General features: G+C 33.7%; 1 protein-coding gene across 1 annotated transcript; it reads right to left on the reverse strand.

Moving 5' to 3' along the window:
- Window positions 1-10,137: 10,137 nt before the first annotated feature.
- On the reverse strand, window positions 10,138-15,640 carry LOC137394352 (tetratricopeptide repeat protein 28-like). Its single transcript, XM_068081065.1, has 2 exons — window positions 14,804-15,640; window positions 10,138-12,111 (listed from the first exon to the last, which is right to left on the reverse strand). The coding sequence occupies exons 1-2, from the start codon at window positions 15,638-15,640 to the stop codon at window positions 10,138-10,140; spliced, it is 2,811 nt and encodes a 936-aa protein (XP_067937166.1).
- Window positions 15,641-17,515: the final 1,875 nt, after the last annotated feature.

The following is a 17,515-nucleotide window of genomic DNA, read 5'->3' on the forward strand; positions in this document are numbered from 1 at the left end:
TCTTGCCAGCATGCAATGATAACGATATGTCACTAATTGCTATGAAACAGTTTTCATCAACTATGTATAATTGTTTGTTGCTTCTAATGTAAGTGTTGTTGAAATAACTTATCAATGTGAAGGTCACGCTAAATAAATGTAACCGTATGCAAACAATCTAACAAATGCTTATTACCTTTCAGGTGTCAAATATTTTCTTAGTTCTGAAATGCTTTACACTAAAAACCATAAGTACATGTATTTGAGATTTGTATAATTTGTGGTGGTTAATTTTGTCCATCATTATACTTCCCATAGTTATTCAATTTAAGAAGTTTAAAAACCTATTAGTCATAACAATCTAGTGTTTTGGATACTGTCATTGCAAAGTTTGCTCAAAAGTTATACACCTGATGGTTAGTTGTGCTACTAATATATATTTTGTTTAATCCCATGACCAAACGAGTGGAGCGAAGTTTGAGAGTTTTTATGATAAATGCATGTGCACACAACTTACGAAAATTATTCATCAACAATGAGACGAACCCTTGTCTCAAAATCTCATCAACAAATTTAACCATCGTTTTGTAGAGTCGTTAAAGTATAATAACGATACAAAACACATATAAGCCTATTTAAATATTTTACCAAGTCTTTGTAAATTGTCGAAATTCTCTTAAAACTTACCCGTCTGAATGGATTATACACAAATAGACAAATTAATTTGGCTGAAATTCTTCACAAAGCGCTTGACAAGCTTAGTTTAATAAAAGTTAAGACCGGAAATTGAAACGCCGAGCGACAGAGAATAGAACGATTAAGTCGTGCGCATTTCACGGAAAAATAACGTGCACATTTCACCAGTCTATAGCATTGTTGAATTGTCGAAGGTTTTTGTAATTAACGTGGGAGTACTGAAATGGGAGTACTTTGGAATTCTAACTGATGTCCAACGCAGTGTTAGTAAAAGAAATGACGATGATTTTTTTTCTAACGATCCTCATGAGGTTATTACAATATTTAATTATGAGTTTGGATGATTACAAAGCGATGACTACGTAGTACAGATTTTTGAAAAAATCTATATAAATATCACCACTTATTGATATTGCTCACTATGACATTTTGAAATCTCAACAAAATTGTGCATTGGTTTTATATTATTACTATATTAATAATATTGGTTATTCTAATAATATCAGTGCATTTTACTTCTAAAATTTGCCAATATTACATTTCTCTTATTGCAGGGGGCAAGATATAAACCTATAATCTTTTCCTTTCATTATTGCTATTTGTTGTATATAATAACAGCCACACCCAGTACATTACAGCTACCATCATACCTGCCAGCTCTCACGCATTGGGCATGAGACTCACGCAATCACCCCAAAGAAAAAATGAAAATGCGTGAGAAATGCGTGAGGTTTTTGCCCCAATTTCCACATTTTTATATGTACTATCATTGATACATCAATTGCCCCAAAACCAAATCTCACGCATTGCCCCACTCTTTGGTTAGCAGGTCTGGCTACCATTGTGTTATCCTATTGCACAGCAGTGCCATTTGACTGCTAATATTGCTTTTCTCAACCATCAGTACCCTTTCTTTTTTCAATATCACTTTGGTCGTGGGCTGTATGACAGTGGAATTTCTAGAATAGTTATGTCTCATTTTGCAAACTAAAATCCTGTCTTTGTGGCTCAGAATGGTTATCCAACTTTTCTATGAAGTAAAACATCCTGATTCTTAGTTACTGTAGATAGCAGAGTTATTTTCAACGTATAAGTTTAAAGCTCACTATGTTTAAATAAGATGAGATATGAAGTACGTAATGAGATGTAATGTATATGAGATGTTTTGAGGAAAGACAATGAAAATCAAACATGCAATGCACTGAAAAGTTATTATACTGATAAGGACTTCATAATTATAAAACTGGTTAACACCTTGTTAATAAGAGGCATAAGAAGTGTTGTACCTGCTATTTGGAGATCCTGACCTAATTGATACTACGATTTGTTTCTGAGGATTGCTATATATATGTATATGCAATACTCTTCTTTTAGCTTTTTCCTTTGGGTGGACTTCTCATTAGGGGTGATCATCCAAATGGGAAATCCATTTAGAGTTACATTAACCCTATATCGTTTTTCATATAATTTCCATACAGACCCTTTATGGTTTGTCATATGGTTAAATGGTTTTTCCCTATTAGGTGACTCTGTTAGTGCCACCTAATAGAAGACCCAATTACTGAGTATTATTACCCTATTTTTATTTTGGTCACCTAAGGTGGCCAAAAAGAGGCCCTAATTAGGGTCACCTAATTAGGGTCACCTTATTAGGGTCACTTTTTGACTTCTCAAAATTTAAATGCAGATCTGCTTTCAAGTTTTTCCCTTTAAGGTCACCACCCAATATGTGACCCTAATAGGATCATCTATTAGGTCGACCCCTAATAGGAGAAAGCAGAATATCCTGATACCTGTATAGGATTCATTTTGACCATTTACTCATGATATTTGAGATTGCAACAAATATGGTTGGATTCCCTTCCTAGCACAACCAACAACTCTTGTGTGGTTCGAACCACTGACCTACTGTTCATTAGTTGGTAGGGCATTTATTGTGTAATTAGGTCATCCACTGTTTATTTATTTACAAGCAGTGCGCAAAGCCAATAAGATCATAAAAATTATAAAAAAATGACAAAGGTGATCAATGGTGATTTGCTCATCAGATTAGTATGATAGAATGTGTCACTCAATCTTGTACAGCAACGCCTGCATGACTGACCAGCTGGGATGCTACAGCTTAAATGGTTTGTGCAGTGTGTTGACCTTGAACACATATTTTTGCACACATCTACTTTAGATATGTGTTTAGCTCTCTAATTTTTGCCATATATACCTCTTAGTATAGGATTCTATCCATGAGTATATGGCCGAAAGGCAGCAGCTTTGATGCCTTTTTTGTAAGTCTTTTAATTGTTGTAAAACAAAGCAAAACCAAGCTGGAGCTGCATATGAAAGTATCGGAATAATCTGTCTTTGATAAAAATTTATAAGGCTCTTGACAGTTACTTTAAGATGGTTCAGTGTAAAGAATCCATGAAAAGTATAGACCTAAATTGATCTATAACTGAATTAAAATGTTCAGCTTAGTGCAAGTGATTATTTATGCTCAGTCCAAGAAGCTTTGCGGATCGAGTTTGAGGGATACCAATGTCCTTGAATTTAATTGGTTGTTGCACTGACACACTTAGCTGTAAAGTAAAGAACGTGTGTTGTGTTTTGGTGATGTTTAGTTGCTAGCCATTGGTTTATTAGAGATAGCCACTAAACCATGGCTGTTCTGCAGTTATAGGAAGATATAAAACTAGAATTACCTATGGTTATCAATATTCAATATGAGGCGAGATTAAAGATTGCTGAAGCAGGTAGAAGACTGGCTTTGCTTGCATCTCTTTTAATAATTTCTGATAATATCACTCATGGTATAGCGGTAAATTGGCCGAGTTTCTCATTGATGGTTGAATATTTGGTTAGCTCCACTAAACAAAATTGATGTCTACGCAAATGTTTGAAAGAAATATGCACACAACGAGAGCAAAAAACATTTGCATCAAAAGTTGATTGTGATTTGTTAAAGGAGTACGGATCTTGAAGAAGTATTTTGTGAAGGATAATGTGCTATTCCTTATGTAAAACACCAGACTGGTTGGCACCATATTTGCCTATTTAGCTGTGCAGGTACATTTAGTCAGCTACAAACAACCGGTGCTTCAAATGACCTCAAATTAAGTGGTTTTACATAAAAGACCTTAACAGCGGTGTTCATGGGTTATTCCATCTAAAAATGGCTGAAAAAACTCACAAATGAGCTTGAACACAAGGTATTGGATTTTATTAGAAATTATAGATATTTTTCTATCATTTGCAATTGTTTTTTGTTGTTTGAGGAAATCTGACTGTCAGGACGGTTTAAGATTAAAATCGACCAAACTTGATCATGGTTAAAACGCTCAGACCAAGCAAAAGCACAATTATGTTGTATATTGTTTTAAAGAGGCCAATAAAAAGAGACGCGTAACGCTGCAACTTGAACACAATAGCTGATATCAACTTTAGCAACTTAACTGTGACATCATTGCGCACATATTTTACCTCTAGCGTTTTAACTGTGATCAAGTTTTGCTGATTTTAATCAAAAATAAAATGATCAAACAGTATCAATACTTTTGGATAAATTTTACCAAAATTATGTGTAAATTCATATTTAACAAGATGTTAAAATAGAACTGTTTTTGATGTCTATATATAATTTGATTAACATTAAGATTAACATAGGTTGTTTGGTAAAAGGTAAGGCAGCACTTCTTATACAAGTTGAGGCAGCACTTCTTATAGAAGTCGAGGCTGCACGTCTTTTAAAACTTGTATATATTATACATGTGCAAATATGGATCAGCAACTTTAAAGATTTTATCTATTCAGAAATGAGAAAACTAGCTGCTGGCTATAAAATTTCCTCACTTATATGTTTTTTTATATTATATTATGTATCTCTTTTCTCGCTTTTCCGTGTTTTTTATACCTCCTTCACTTTTGTCATTAACTTCTCTTTTCTTTTTCTCTCATCAAGATGAAGCTGTGACTAGAACGGATAACATATTGCTTATTCTGTGAAATTGTTTTCTCATGCATACCTGATCTTATTTTATTGGTATATTATCTATTTTTCTGCTTTAAGAATTCGGTATTAGTATTGATACCTTCTAAATATCTGAACCATGCATTTAAATAAAAATGAAGTAATGGTATTTATGATTTAATGCCTCTTCTCAACTGTATATTACCAATAGTTATAAAGGAGTCTTAATGTGGAGCAAACCTTGGTGAGATGTAACTGTTTCTACACTTGTCCTCACCCAAATATTTTGTATTCTCTTGTATGACTCATCTCCATCATGAAGAAACACCATTTAAATTAATTGAAGTTATAAGTTTACATTTCAGAAACATTTGAAACAATCATTGTCAAGTATTCAAATTTTGGACTGAGTAAATGTCATCCGTTGTATAAATTAGTATTCATTTTTGTCTGAAAAGAGAATAGTTGTATAATATATTGTCATAACATGAGTTGATTTGAAGGGATATAAAAAAGACATTAATTTATTCTAGAATATTCTTTTGGTATAAACATTGATAACTTACTACTTCATCTCGCCAGTGGCTAACAGCTGATTCTGGCTGATACTCTAATGCTATGATCAAGCCTAGCTCTAAAACAGTTATCCATAGTCATGGACTTTCAGTGCTGATATATAGCTTCCAGTAATGACTGGGCGCACTATTGTGAGCTTTAAGATATTTCGCTAAAAATACCCTTTGCAATGTTTAGTAGTTCAGATGAAATATGCTATAGAGGAGATTGTAAATGAATAAATGTAGGGAAATGTTGGAAATTATTTACTAAATTATGTGCAAATACAAGCAGGCTAGCAGCAGATGCTAAAAGGGTGACACAATAACAACCAAAGATTCTAATGAAGGCTTGTCTACTGAATATATAAATCCCAGTGATTATAATATGTTTGTTGGTCTGTTATTCGTATGGGTTGTTATAGCAATAAAGTTTTAGGAATGAAAATTTAAGTTCACACTGAATTTGAACACTAAAAATCTAGGCCTTAGGACAATATAGACAAATCACTAGGCCCTTGCAGCTACATTTCCATATAAGTGAATAATTGTACACATACGCCACGTAGTAATACACCTACTAATATTTAATGCTGCTTAGCTGTGCTACCAGGCATTGCCAGGGTATTAAAAATCAGCTTATAAACAATGAGAATTAATGAGAGTTGCCTGCCACATGCTATTAGCCTGGCATATTGCCAATGGATAATTTGAGTAAGCTTAATAATAAGATTTACTAGCTTCTCGTTGATGTTTTGCCATTCCATATAGCGACATATATCGCTTAGGAGTCTGTCAATCTTGTGTTGCTGAAGTAGTACTGGACAATTATTTGAACTACGCAAGACTGAACTAGTACTTGGACTTAGGGCTGGTGAACCGCAAGGTCCGAGATCAAATATTCTGCAAAACTGATTTTTTATTCCAAGACTTAAAAAGCTATAGCTGAACATATACAACAACGGACTACCAACATTGAGAAATATATATAAATATAGAATGAGTAAGGAACATGGTCCTCACTCATAAAAAATATATATAAACTATAATTGAGTGAGGAATATAGAGTATTATTATTATATTTATATTATAAATGAGTAAGGAACATAGACCCTCATGATTATATTTGTAATATTATAACACTGACACAAACACATACTTTGAGAAATATATACATAGATTGGTTAAAATAGCGCCCTTCATGCTTCAGTGAGCATGTTTAAAAATCATGATCATTACATGTAACGTAGCGAATATAAAGCTGAATTTTTATGCAGCTCTTATTATAGCAAGCTACTAGCTACAAGTTAATCAAATTCATTGGGCAATTAATTCATTACCCACAGAACGCCTGGTATTCAGCTAGTCTCTGTACATGTAAATCACAAGGTGTGTCATTTGTCTGCTGATCCGTCATTCGTGCCCAGTTAAAGGGATAAAGTTTTAGGAATGAAGAATCTGCTTAGAACTGAATGTGAATTCAGAAGCTTTAGGTTTGCAGAGAGGGGAGCTAACTCACTAAACTACACCACACTTGCAATATTATATAATAATAGTACGCAGACCTAAACAACGCTTGAGGAAATACTAGCATGCTGCAAGAACATGATCATGTGATTGATTATTATGTACAACGTAACATCACAAGCTGGCTTCAGACACAGGACATGGCTCTTATAGTAACTTAGGAGCTGAATTTACTCAAATTCATTACCCCGTCTGGTGATTCACAAGTAATTATTTCATTATCCATGCTTCACCTGTGCAATCAGCTAATCTTATAAAAAACAACCGAAAAAACTCTAAAAGCCAGCATTGATCTAATTGTTTGCTCTTCTAATGTCAAGAATTTCTGTTTGTTGCACTCTACGTAAATGATTGATTTAATAATTTGTGAAAAAAACTACATTTAGCCTTTTTTAATAAGATATTGTCCAATCAATAGCAAACTTTGGTTTTCCTGGCTGAACCAAATTAATCGTAACAAATTGATTAGTTCCAAGTTTTCACACCATGTCATCTTCTCCAAATGAAAGCTTCTTACATCATATTCTTTAGAAGGCAGGTGGTCATATCTTAATATCCAAAAGTAACAAGCATGGAATATTGGAAATTCCGTGATGAAGAGAGATTTGATGTAGGAACTAGCGATGGATAAGAAAGTCGGAGCAGACTAGTGCTAAAATTAGGTTACAATAAATCAAAAAACCTGGATTCTTGCTTTGCTATGAATCTTCTTTTTAGTGCATTGTTTTACCTTGTGTTGAGAAATTCCACTTTGTACTTGTGCTTTTAGCAAGTTGATTGATAGTGTATTCTGAACATTGTTAATGACAGTCAGTAGTGATTAGCTAAATACATTCTTATTAAATATTATGTAGTAAAACAATATTATATTTTTATTGGTTATTTATCAACTGTAGCCTTGTTTTAGTGGTCTTCACGAACTGTTCCATTTTATTTTTTAACGATTCATGTGGAGGTAATCCTTCGGAGGTTGTTGAAGATCACATGTTCAGCTAAGATCAGACCTGTTAGTGGTAGGTCATGCTGCTAGTCAAATAAAATAACCAGAAGTTGCCTATCCCTGCACCTTCCAGATAAACTAACTTCTTTGAAAGCGTCTATAATTTCATTAATTATCTTATAGGGGGTTGGTTACGGGACTATGACAATCTTCTTAAACAATTTTAAAGTAAACCTTTTAAAATCTGACCCTGTATCATGGTAAAGACAACGTTTTCTTATTATAAGTTATTCATCGATTGTAGCCTTGGTTCAGTGATGGGAATGTAAAAGTTGCACAAGATCATCAGCTATGTATATATCACAACCTTTAGCGGTAAGTCAGTCGACACTAAAATAGATAAAGTTTTTTACTGATCCTTCTATTAGATCAGCAATGAAAAGGCAGTAATTCCCTCCACAGTTTGATGTCTAATTCTAATTAGATATAGTCATAAACCGAGTGTTAGAGTTTCTAATTCATAAAAGTAGATGCTGAGGTGCTGAGTTATAAGAGTTGATAGTAGCAGACAACTAGGAAAGGAATCAAAATTAGGAAATCTTTAAAGACATGTCTATAGTATGGTACCAAATTAACAGTACTAAATGTTTAAAAGAGGCAAGTAATTGATTGACATGAGATGATAGCTTCTAAAAATATGTTATGACGGAAATTATGTTAATGGATTTTAAGCCTTCATTATTTTTAAATATAATTGTACAGCAGGCTCACCACTCTCATATCTAAGATGGAGTTTTAGTGATAGAAAGAATACATGTTAAGAATAAAAACATTAATAATGTAACTGGTCAGTTGAGATACATACAGTACACCATCAGGATATGATTATCCTGATATACAATTTTTTTCACCTCACAAAGTGGAACATGATGATTTTTTCACCTTACCACGCGAATCTTATTTCATCATACAAATTCGCCAAAATTTTTGCCAAAGTTCAAATTTGCCAGTCAGTGTGCTTATTACATGTGTCAAAATAACAACGACAACAAAATGCTGTTTGTCGGAAATGTTTTCACAATGCTTGAAAGAGACTCCATGATCGATTTCTCTCGGTTCAGAAATTTTATGTGTAAAACGTAATATTTTTCCTTAACAACCAGTAGGAAAGTTGGAGCTGAGATCAATTTGTACAAAAGGTTTAGGGGTCAAACAAATTCTCTTAAACTCCTAACAAAATCCTCTTCATTACGAAAACAACATTGTTCGGGTTTTCTAGCCGACTTAGGTTAAAAAATGTTGTAAACAGGTCTGCTAAAGTTATAGTGAAAGACAAAACAGAAACTGGTAGGTGATAAAATTCTAGTGATAAATTGTTAAAACTGCGTAAAATATTTAAAGATGCATGTACTACGAAAGCTTACCTTTAAATGTATGTATTTAGTAACTAAACTTATTTGAAGTGAATTCAAAGTTTATGTTATACGTGTACATAAGTCTGACCGGAAGGTAAGAACTTTCTATGGTACGCAGGCTGCTCATAGCACATTGTAACGTTACATTTTAATTATCTTTACTGACTACACATCGCATTGCAGTTTTACATTTTCTTGCAGATCACAACCAATAAATTTCTTAAGTATAATAAAGTTACTGTAGATAACTATAGTTACTAAGGTTAACATACAATTTTTAATAGTTTCTAATATGAACAGCACTTACATGTATATATAAGATCTTTGATGATTTTTACCAGGAGCTGTTTACATTATATAATTACTATGGTTTTTATACCCCTACATACAATTTGTTGACCGTACGATGCCAACCTTGGAACGGATTATACTCATATCTCGTGCGTGCAGTGTATTTGTAAAGTTTAGTGCTCAATGCACGAACTGTAAAACTAGAATGCGTCTCATGATGTCAGCCATTGATTTATTAGACATGATGCTTGTTGCTAACTAAAGAACAAAGGCTATTGTTCAGTTGATTTAACTCATGTAAGCATTGGCATTCATTATATTTGCTAAATATACAATTTTATAGTGGAAGTTGGAGTTGCATCCCCACTATGTAGTAATATTAAACCTGCCTACGGATAGAATCATTTTGACCAACTTTAGACTTCACCTTAATTAACAACTATATATGATCAATCAATATTCCTCATCAAGAGCTGATGATATTACTATAATTTATCATAAATATATAGTATGTATAGTATTATTAAAAGTTATCTTAAAATGAAAATGAAGTAAAATTTAAACAGAAAACCACCTTCTAAAGATTTATACAAGTAAACATGGACTACGTGTAGGAAAATACGGAGGACAAAATAAAGCAAGTTTCTGCCACAATTAAAACAAAAAGGAAAACTGTATGTCCAAAGATAGGCATTATACCCAAAGCCTAGGATCAAAATGGAATAATCTAAGAACTTTATGAAAGTTACCACTCTTGACCCAAAAGTTTACTCATCAAGTTGCTACTGAAATTTCATTTATGTGGGTAAAGATTATAGTTTGTAAATGCTGTATGTGAAGATGGTCTGGTTTTTCATGGTATATAATGTGAAGCATATCCAATGATTTGGTGTAAAAGCCCAGTGCTTGGTCATTCTCACCTAATGAGTAGTATACAAAACCTATGTTGTAGTACGCTCTAGCAATACTAGTAGGGTTAGCCTCAGTACCATATATAGCTTTACACATATCCAATGACTTGGTGTAATATTCTAGTGCTTGTCCATAGTCACCTAGTGAGTTGTATACTAAACCTATGTTGTTGTAGTTAGTAGCGATATCAGTATGATTAGCCTCAGCACCATATATAGCTTTCCACATATCCAATGATTTGTTGTGATATTCTAGTGCTAGTCTATAGTCACCTAGTAAGTTGTATTCTGAACCAATGTTGTTGTAGCTAGTAGCAATAGCAGTATGGTTAGTCTCAGCACCATATATGGCTTTCCACATCTCCAATGATTTGTTGTGATATTCTAATGCTTGTCTATAGTCACCTAGTGAGTCGTATACTGAACCAATGTTGTTGTAGCTAGTAGCAATTGCAGTATGGTTAGTCTCAGCACCATATATGGCTTTCAACATATCCAATGATTTGGTGTGATATTCTAGGGCTTGTCCATAGTCACCTAGTGTGCAGTATATAGAACTTACGTTGTTGTAGCTAGTAGCAATACTAGTATGGTTAGTCTCAGCACCATATGTAGTTTTCAACATATCTAATGACTTGGTGTGATAATCTAGCGCTTGTCCATAGTCACCTAGTGAGTTGTATACTGAACCTATGTTGTTGTATGCTGTGAAAATACCAATATGGTTAGTCTCAGCACTATATATAGCTTTCTGCATATTCAATGATTTGGTGTAATATTTTAGTGCTTGTCCATAGTCACCTAGTGAGTTGTATACTGAACCAATGTTGTTGTAGCTAGTAGCGATATCAGTATGATTAGCCTCAGCACCATATATAGCTTTACGCATATCCAATGACTTGTTGTGATATTTTAGTGCATGTCCATAGTCACCTAGTGAGTTGTATACTGAACCTATTTTGTTGTAGCTAGTAGCAATATCAGTATGATTAGCCTCAGCACCATATATAGCATTATGCATATCCAATGACTTGGTGTAATATTCTAGTGCTTGTCTATAGTCACCTAGTAAGTTGTATACTGAACCAATGTTGTTGTAGCTAATAGCAATAGCAGTATGGTTAGTCTCAGCACCATATATGGCTTTCAACATATCCAATGATTTGGTGTGATATTCTAGGGCTTGTCCATAGTCACCTAGTGAGTCATATACTGTGCCTATGTTGTTGTAGCTAGTAGCAATAGCAGTATGGTTAGTCTCAGCACCATATATAGTTTTCAACATATCTAATGACTTGGTGTGATAATCTAGGGCTTGTCCATAGTCACCTAGTGAGTCATATACTGTGCCTATGTTGTTGTAGCTAATAGCAATAGCAGTATGGTTAGCCTCAGCACCATATATAGCTTTACGCATATCCATTGACTTGGTGTGATATTCTAGTGCTTGTCCATAGTCACCTAGTGAGTTGTATACTAAACCTATGTTGTCGTATGCTGTAGCAATATCAGTATGGTTAGTCTCAGCACCATATATGGCTTTACGCATATCTAATGACTTGTTGTGATATTCTCGTGCTAGTCCATAGTCACCTAGTGAGTTGTATATTGAACCTATGTTGTTGTAGTCTAAAGCAAGATCAGGATGAACATTTTCACCATACATGACTTGATCCATCTTCAAAGATTTTGCTTGATACTCAAATGCTTTGTCATATTCACTCAGACCAAAGTACACTGAACCAATGCTTTTGTATGCATCTGATGTATCTTTGTTGTTGTCATCAGTCTCCTTGAACAAATCTCTGCTATCTGATGACTCTATGTCTTTCTCAGCCTGCGACAGATATCAGATATCTTTACTAGAAAACTCATTATCAACATGTGTATACTTTAACATGTTCTTAGTCTTATGGAAATGCACTATAACATATCATGTCACCAATATAACAATTCAGATTATTAGAATGACATTGCAACACCTGCACTGGTCCACCACCTTCTGGTGTTTAGCATTAACTGTGCAAATAGTTATTACATGTGATTTATTGATACACCTGATGATCAATGAATAGACTCTCAGGGTGTGGAGCGGAAAAATTATGGTTATCACAGGTGCAACGGCCGTATGTAGTTTATTAAAAAGTTAGGGGAATATTTTGCTGTTTCGAAACAAAATCAATTCTCTAGCTGTTTTATACCAAAGTTTACCTATAATAGTACATCAAAATAACAATAACCCAGAACCAGTAATTTAGCTACACGTATTAGCTCAGTCTATTGACTGTTTGTATAGCAAATATCAACTACTTTACCAAGGATTTCATTGCTTTTTTTGGAAGGAAGTAGTAATTTCTTACCTAACGTACTATTGCTATAAAATCAGAGAATCTTTCATATAACTTCGATTTAAAGTATCAAGTAGGCCGACACAAGTATCAATGCATTTGATAAACAATCATATAAAAACGTAGCAGCCAAAAATATCATTGGTCAAGTGTTAAAGGATTTCACCAGGAAAAAATAGCTTAGATCGCTGTTTACAATAATCTTTTATTCATCCTAAAATGGAAATTAATAAACTAAACTACAGGTTTGGGCTATGTTTTGTGAGTAAAGGAAAAACTATGGAGCTGATTTGTTTTTAGAATATTGATAATATAATTTTCAAAGTTTATTGTTGCAAGGTTTTGGGTAGATCCAATAACACTGCAATATATGTCATCATTGCTTTTGTACAGGTACAAAGGCAAATCGTTATAAAAGCGATTTCCTATCTTTCATATAGAATGAACGATATTCTCAAGCAGCTATAAAGCTTATTAATATGCTTGTTCTCAATGCGCAGACAAATTATAAAGCTACTGTATAGTATTTATTATTGATCAATAAAATATACTCAGTGCTATAATACAAGTCTTACAAAGCATGTGCGGGTGGCAAAATGGGACTGCAAAAGATGGTTTTTGCTTTAAGGCACATCAAGTAATCATTTATGTTACTGAGGTCATTGTGTTAATTATAGATTTCTCATCAATGCAGTATTTGCAAAATGAAGGATTGTTGCATTTTGAATCGAGTTTTTTCGCTTATTAAAAATAGAGTTTGAGCGAATTTATTTATGGTGACAGGAGAGTTAATTCGATTTTTACTGTTAGGATGCTCTGAATCAATACGAGTTTACAGTACGTAAAAAATACCAGAGAATCGATTCTTTTCAACTCGTTAGTGAAATGAGTTTTGATGCTTGCTCGACCAAACATGATAACTCGCGTACCCATCTCTGGTAAATAGTGACAATAACATTTATATACTTTAAAAAACTCAAAAGTAAAAAAATCAGAAAGATTCCATGAAATATCTTTCGCTGCTCAGCTTTCCATGAAAACATTAGTTACAACAAAATCACAGTTGCCACCTAAATCATCAGATTCATTGCTACATTTACTACTAAAGAAATTAAAAGTCCATTGAGATAAAAGATTCACAACATCTTACATGTATGTACAAAAGTCGAGACTGACTTCCTTTGCTATCAACATCCATCTTGATATTAAAAGTACAAAATCAACCAGGTGTATTTATCACTTTTCCAGTTTTGAAATGACTGTAATAACTGGTCAGCTAAAAGGCCTTTTTGTTTATTTTTTGTAAAAAACATGTCTATAGGCTTCCTATTACTATAAACTAATTTAGCGAATAACACATCAAAAGGCTTCCACATTTCATCCCGTACAAAACTCCAGTCGCCATCGCTGCTCTTTACTAATGTGACACACTGTAACTAAAGCTAAAATAAAAGAGGACATAACTGTGGGTATATGTTTGTAATTGTTTACCATCAACATAGACAAACTAAGAAAGCAGCAATGAGAGGTAGCCAGTGAAGGACAAGCAAACGAAAACAGCCCTGAACAGAGTATTTGAAACGTTTTCAAAGGGTTTCTCACGCTTCAAGGGTATATAAAAGATAGAGGAAAAGTCCACATGGTTGCTTTCAGTGTTGACAATGGTCAACTAAAGACTATTACAACTTGTTGGTTGTCTGGGTTGAAGAGTGGTAGTTATACCAAGAAAACACAATCATGAAGTCTTCACAGGTCTCTACTAGTATACTATGTTTTTATTTTGCTCCATCAATTTTTAAATTATTAATGGAAACATGTTGTTCTGCATAAATTAATTTTTGAGCAACATTTAATGATTTGTGCTATCACCATTAATTTTTGGCCATCTTTCAATCAATCAACCTTGCTGAGGTAAATATATTCTATGAACAATATAAAAACTAAAACATTCCATAGCAAATTATGAAATATAATAATATAATATTTTTGCTATAAATAGCAAAAAAGAATTATAAATAGCAAATTTAAAACAAACAAACCCTCAGTAGCAATATGTCAAGAATGAAAGTCATTTTTTCAGGATGGAAAACATTTCAAAGATTGATCTTGAAACTTTAAGAACTCCAAACACTTTAAATGTGTAAAGTGATGTGGAATTTATACCAACAAATAAACACTCACATCTCTAAGTAGTTCTTTAGCTGTTATGTAATCTCCTATCTTTTTACCGCAGTGAGATGCCAACAGCTTCCAAAGAGCATGCTGCCACTTTTGTGTGAAGATGAAATAATTGAAGAAACGAAATGCTGGTTTATATTTTTCCGTGTAGTATAGGAGGTAGGCACAAAATTCAGCTCGTTTTTGTGGAATATCTCTGCAGTCAAGTACATGTAGGTCGGTTGTTTGTAGCGTGGTTTGACTGATGATCTCCCACAACACGTCATCACTGTCACTGTCAAGTGGTTGGACTATAGATTTACTGACTACCTTTTTAGCTGATTCATACTCTCCAGTAAAGTAAAGTACTTCAGCTAGCAACCAATGATTCTCAAGAGAAACTGTTATTTTATCTGGTAGCAAATATAGGTCAGCGAGTGTCGTTACTTGATGCATTGCAGAGCAAACAAATTGTTTGATTTTTACAAGTAAGTAGCCCATAAGTACAAACAAGTGTGTGGGAACGGTGTAAAGTGTGTCTTGTCTTCCTTTATAGTACTTGTAAATTTGCACATCATTTGTCTGAGAGCTTGACTGGAGATAAGCAGAAGTTCGTAAGTAAATGGCAGTTGCTAGAAGAATATTTAGGTACTTTTGATTCTCTGTTGACAAAATGCCAAGCTGATGCATTTCTCTCCATATCTCCCACGAGTGTTTAGACTGTAATCTTAGACACATCTTCATGTTGTTTGCTGGTAGAGTTGGGTAACGGAAAATTTTCTCTTTTACTCTGACATTCAGATTATTTGGGGGTTGAAACTTGACGAAGTCTGGCACAAACGAAAACTTTTCAATATCCATTCAAAATAAATCAAGACGTTTTTGTTGGACAGCTTGGTTTCCATTTGACACAGACTTTTCATATTGTTCTCTTGCTGTAATAAACTGATCGTAGAGTTGGCTACTAAAAAGGGCTCCACCATTAGAGAGAATGACTACAGTAGACGATAACATGTCTGATTTGTCTGCAAGTTCACCTAATTCTGCCTCGGCTTCTGTTTGGTAGAGATCCATCAACCTGTCAACTGTAAAGGTCAGAGTGTGGCCTCCTTCTCTGCCATTACCTGTTGGAATATTTCCAGAATTTTTAGTTATTCCATCTATTCTGTAGCCAGTTGTGAATTGTTTCATTTGACTGTCAAGATTCTCATTGCCTTTGAGTTCCTCGATATCAAATCCTTTGAGCGGACTCTCTCCCAGATTCCCTATCCTGAAGTAAGTGTCAACAGCTAACTTTTCAAAGTAGTCTGACTCTTCCTCCACAATGAGAGCATATTCTAAATTGAAGTAAGGAGTTGCTTCTCCTTTGGCAATTGATCCAAGCCCTATCAGTGCAAATTGGCACGGCGGATATTTTCCTCCTTGTTTTAGCATAGCAACACTATCTTGGAGAATTATTCTTGACACATTGATAAGCTTATCAGTACAAGTTCTACTTGCTTCAAATAGTTTTTGACAGAATTCTTCAGCATTTTTCAAACTTCCTTCACTGAATAACTCATCAGTGTCTAAAATCTTAACTAAGCTGTCTAAACCAGAAAAGTTCTTTTTAGTTTCTTCTCTGTAGTTTGTCAGAAGTCGTTTATGGTCATTGATTAACTGTTGATGCTGATCACAGCTGAGAGGATGGTTTCCTTTGTACCAACTTTTTTCTATTTCATATACAAGTCTACGTCTTTCTGGAGTTAAGTCTTGAGCGAGGCAGAAGTTAGCTAGCCCGTGAGCCTAAATATTGTAAATAACAAAATAATAAGAATTCTGTGTTTCATGGCCTTAGGTACGACTCAATCTGACTTCTGATTTCAACAAAGGTACTTTAATCCCTGTCAACACTGCAACATGAAATTTCAAGTACATTTCTATCATACTTATTTTTTTAGCAAAATTGCTCCAACCACTATCAACACTGTGACATCACCTCACAATTGCTGCTATGATATTTTACTGTTATGCAAGCAAACATAATAAAACGAAGTTATGGTAATTTTCTGAACGAACCATTAAAGACTTCATAATATCACATGGCATAGCAACCATCTATAAATTCAGTTGAAGAATTTAAAGAACTTCAAGGGTGTCTTAGAGAACGTCTATTTTTAGCAATGGGCAGTTATAAAGGAGTGTTCATAATTTTCCTGTTTTAAACCACAGCTAGAACAAAGAGAATAAATATACTTTCTACAATATTATAAGAATTTGACTCAGTAATAATATTTTCAAGTCTCTAATAAATAATGTTATAATCATTCAGCTAGTAAATTGTTAGATGCTAGTAGTTTGTAGAGTCAATGACCCAATATACAATAAAATTCAACACTAGCCCTATTTTTTACATGTTATATTTGTACTACAATTAGCTTCACTAAAAGTTTAAAAATCTTTATTCTTTCATCTTCATTGGACAAAATACAATATGGCTATGTTTTAAGATGCGATCTATACTAAATTTTATATTTTGTTATAACCTCCATTTAAAAATAATTGTTTGAATTACCTTTAAACTAATATATTACGTTCAGGAGTAAAGATTGAATATTTTGTAAAATCACAACTTTTCAAGCTCCATGGTAGTAAAATTAGCAGTATAAATAAATAGCCTCTGCTCGCGAATAACAGTTAAATTATGTTGCATTCGTCAAATGTATGACTCACCATCTTAGTGTGCTCGGTCTCCTT

Source organism: Watersipora subatra, chromosome 4, assembly GCF_963576615.1.
Source record: "Watersipora subatra chromosome 4, tzWatSuba1.1, whole genome shotgun sequence".
In the NCBI taxonomy this organism is placed as follows: domain Eukaryota; kingdom Metazoa; phylum Bryozoa; class Gymnolaemata; order Cheilostomatida; family Watersiporidae; genus Watersipora; species Watersipora subatra.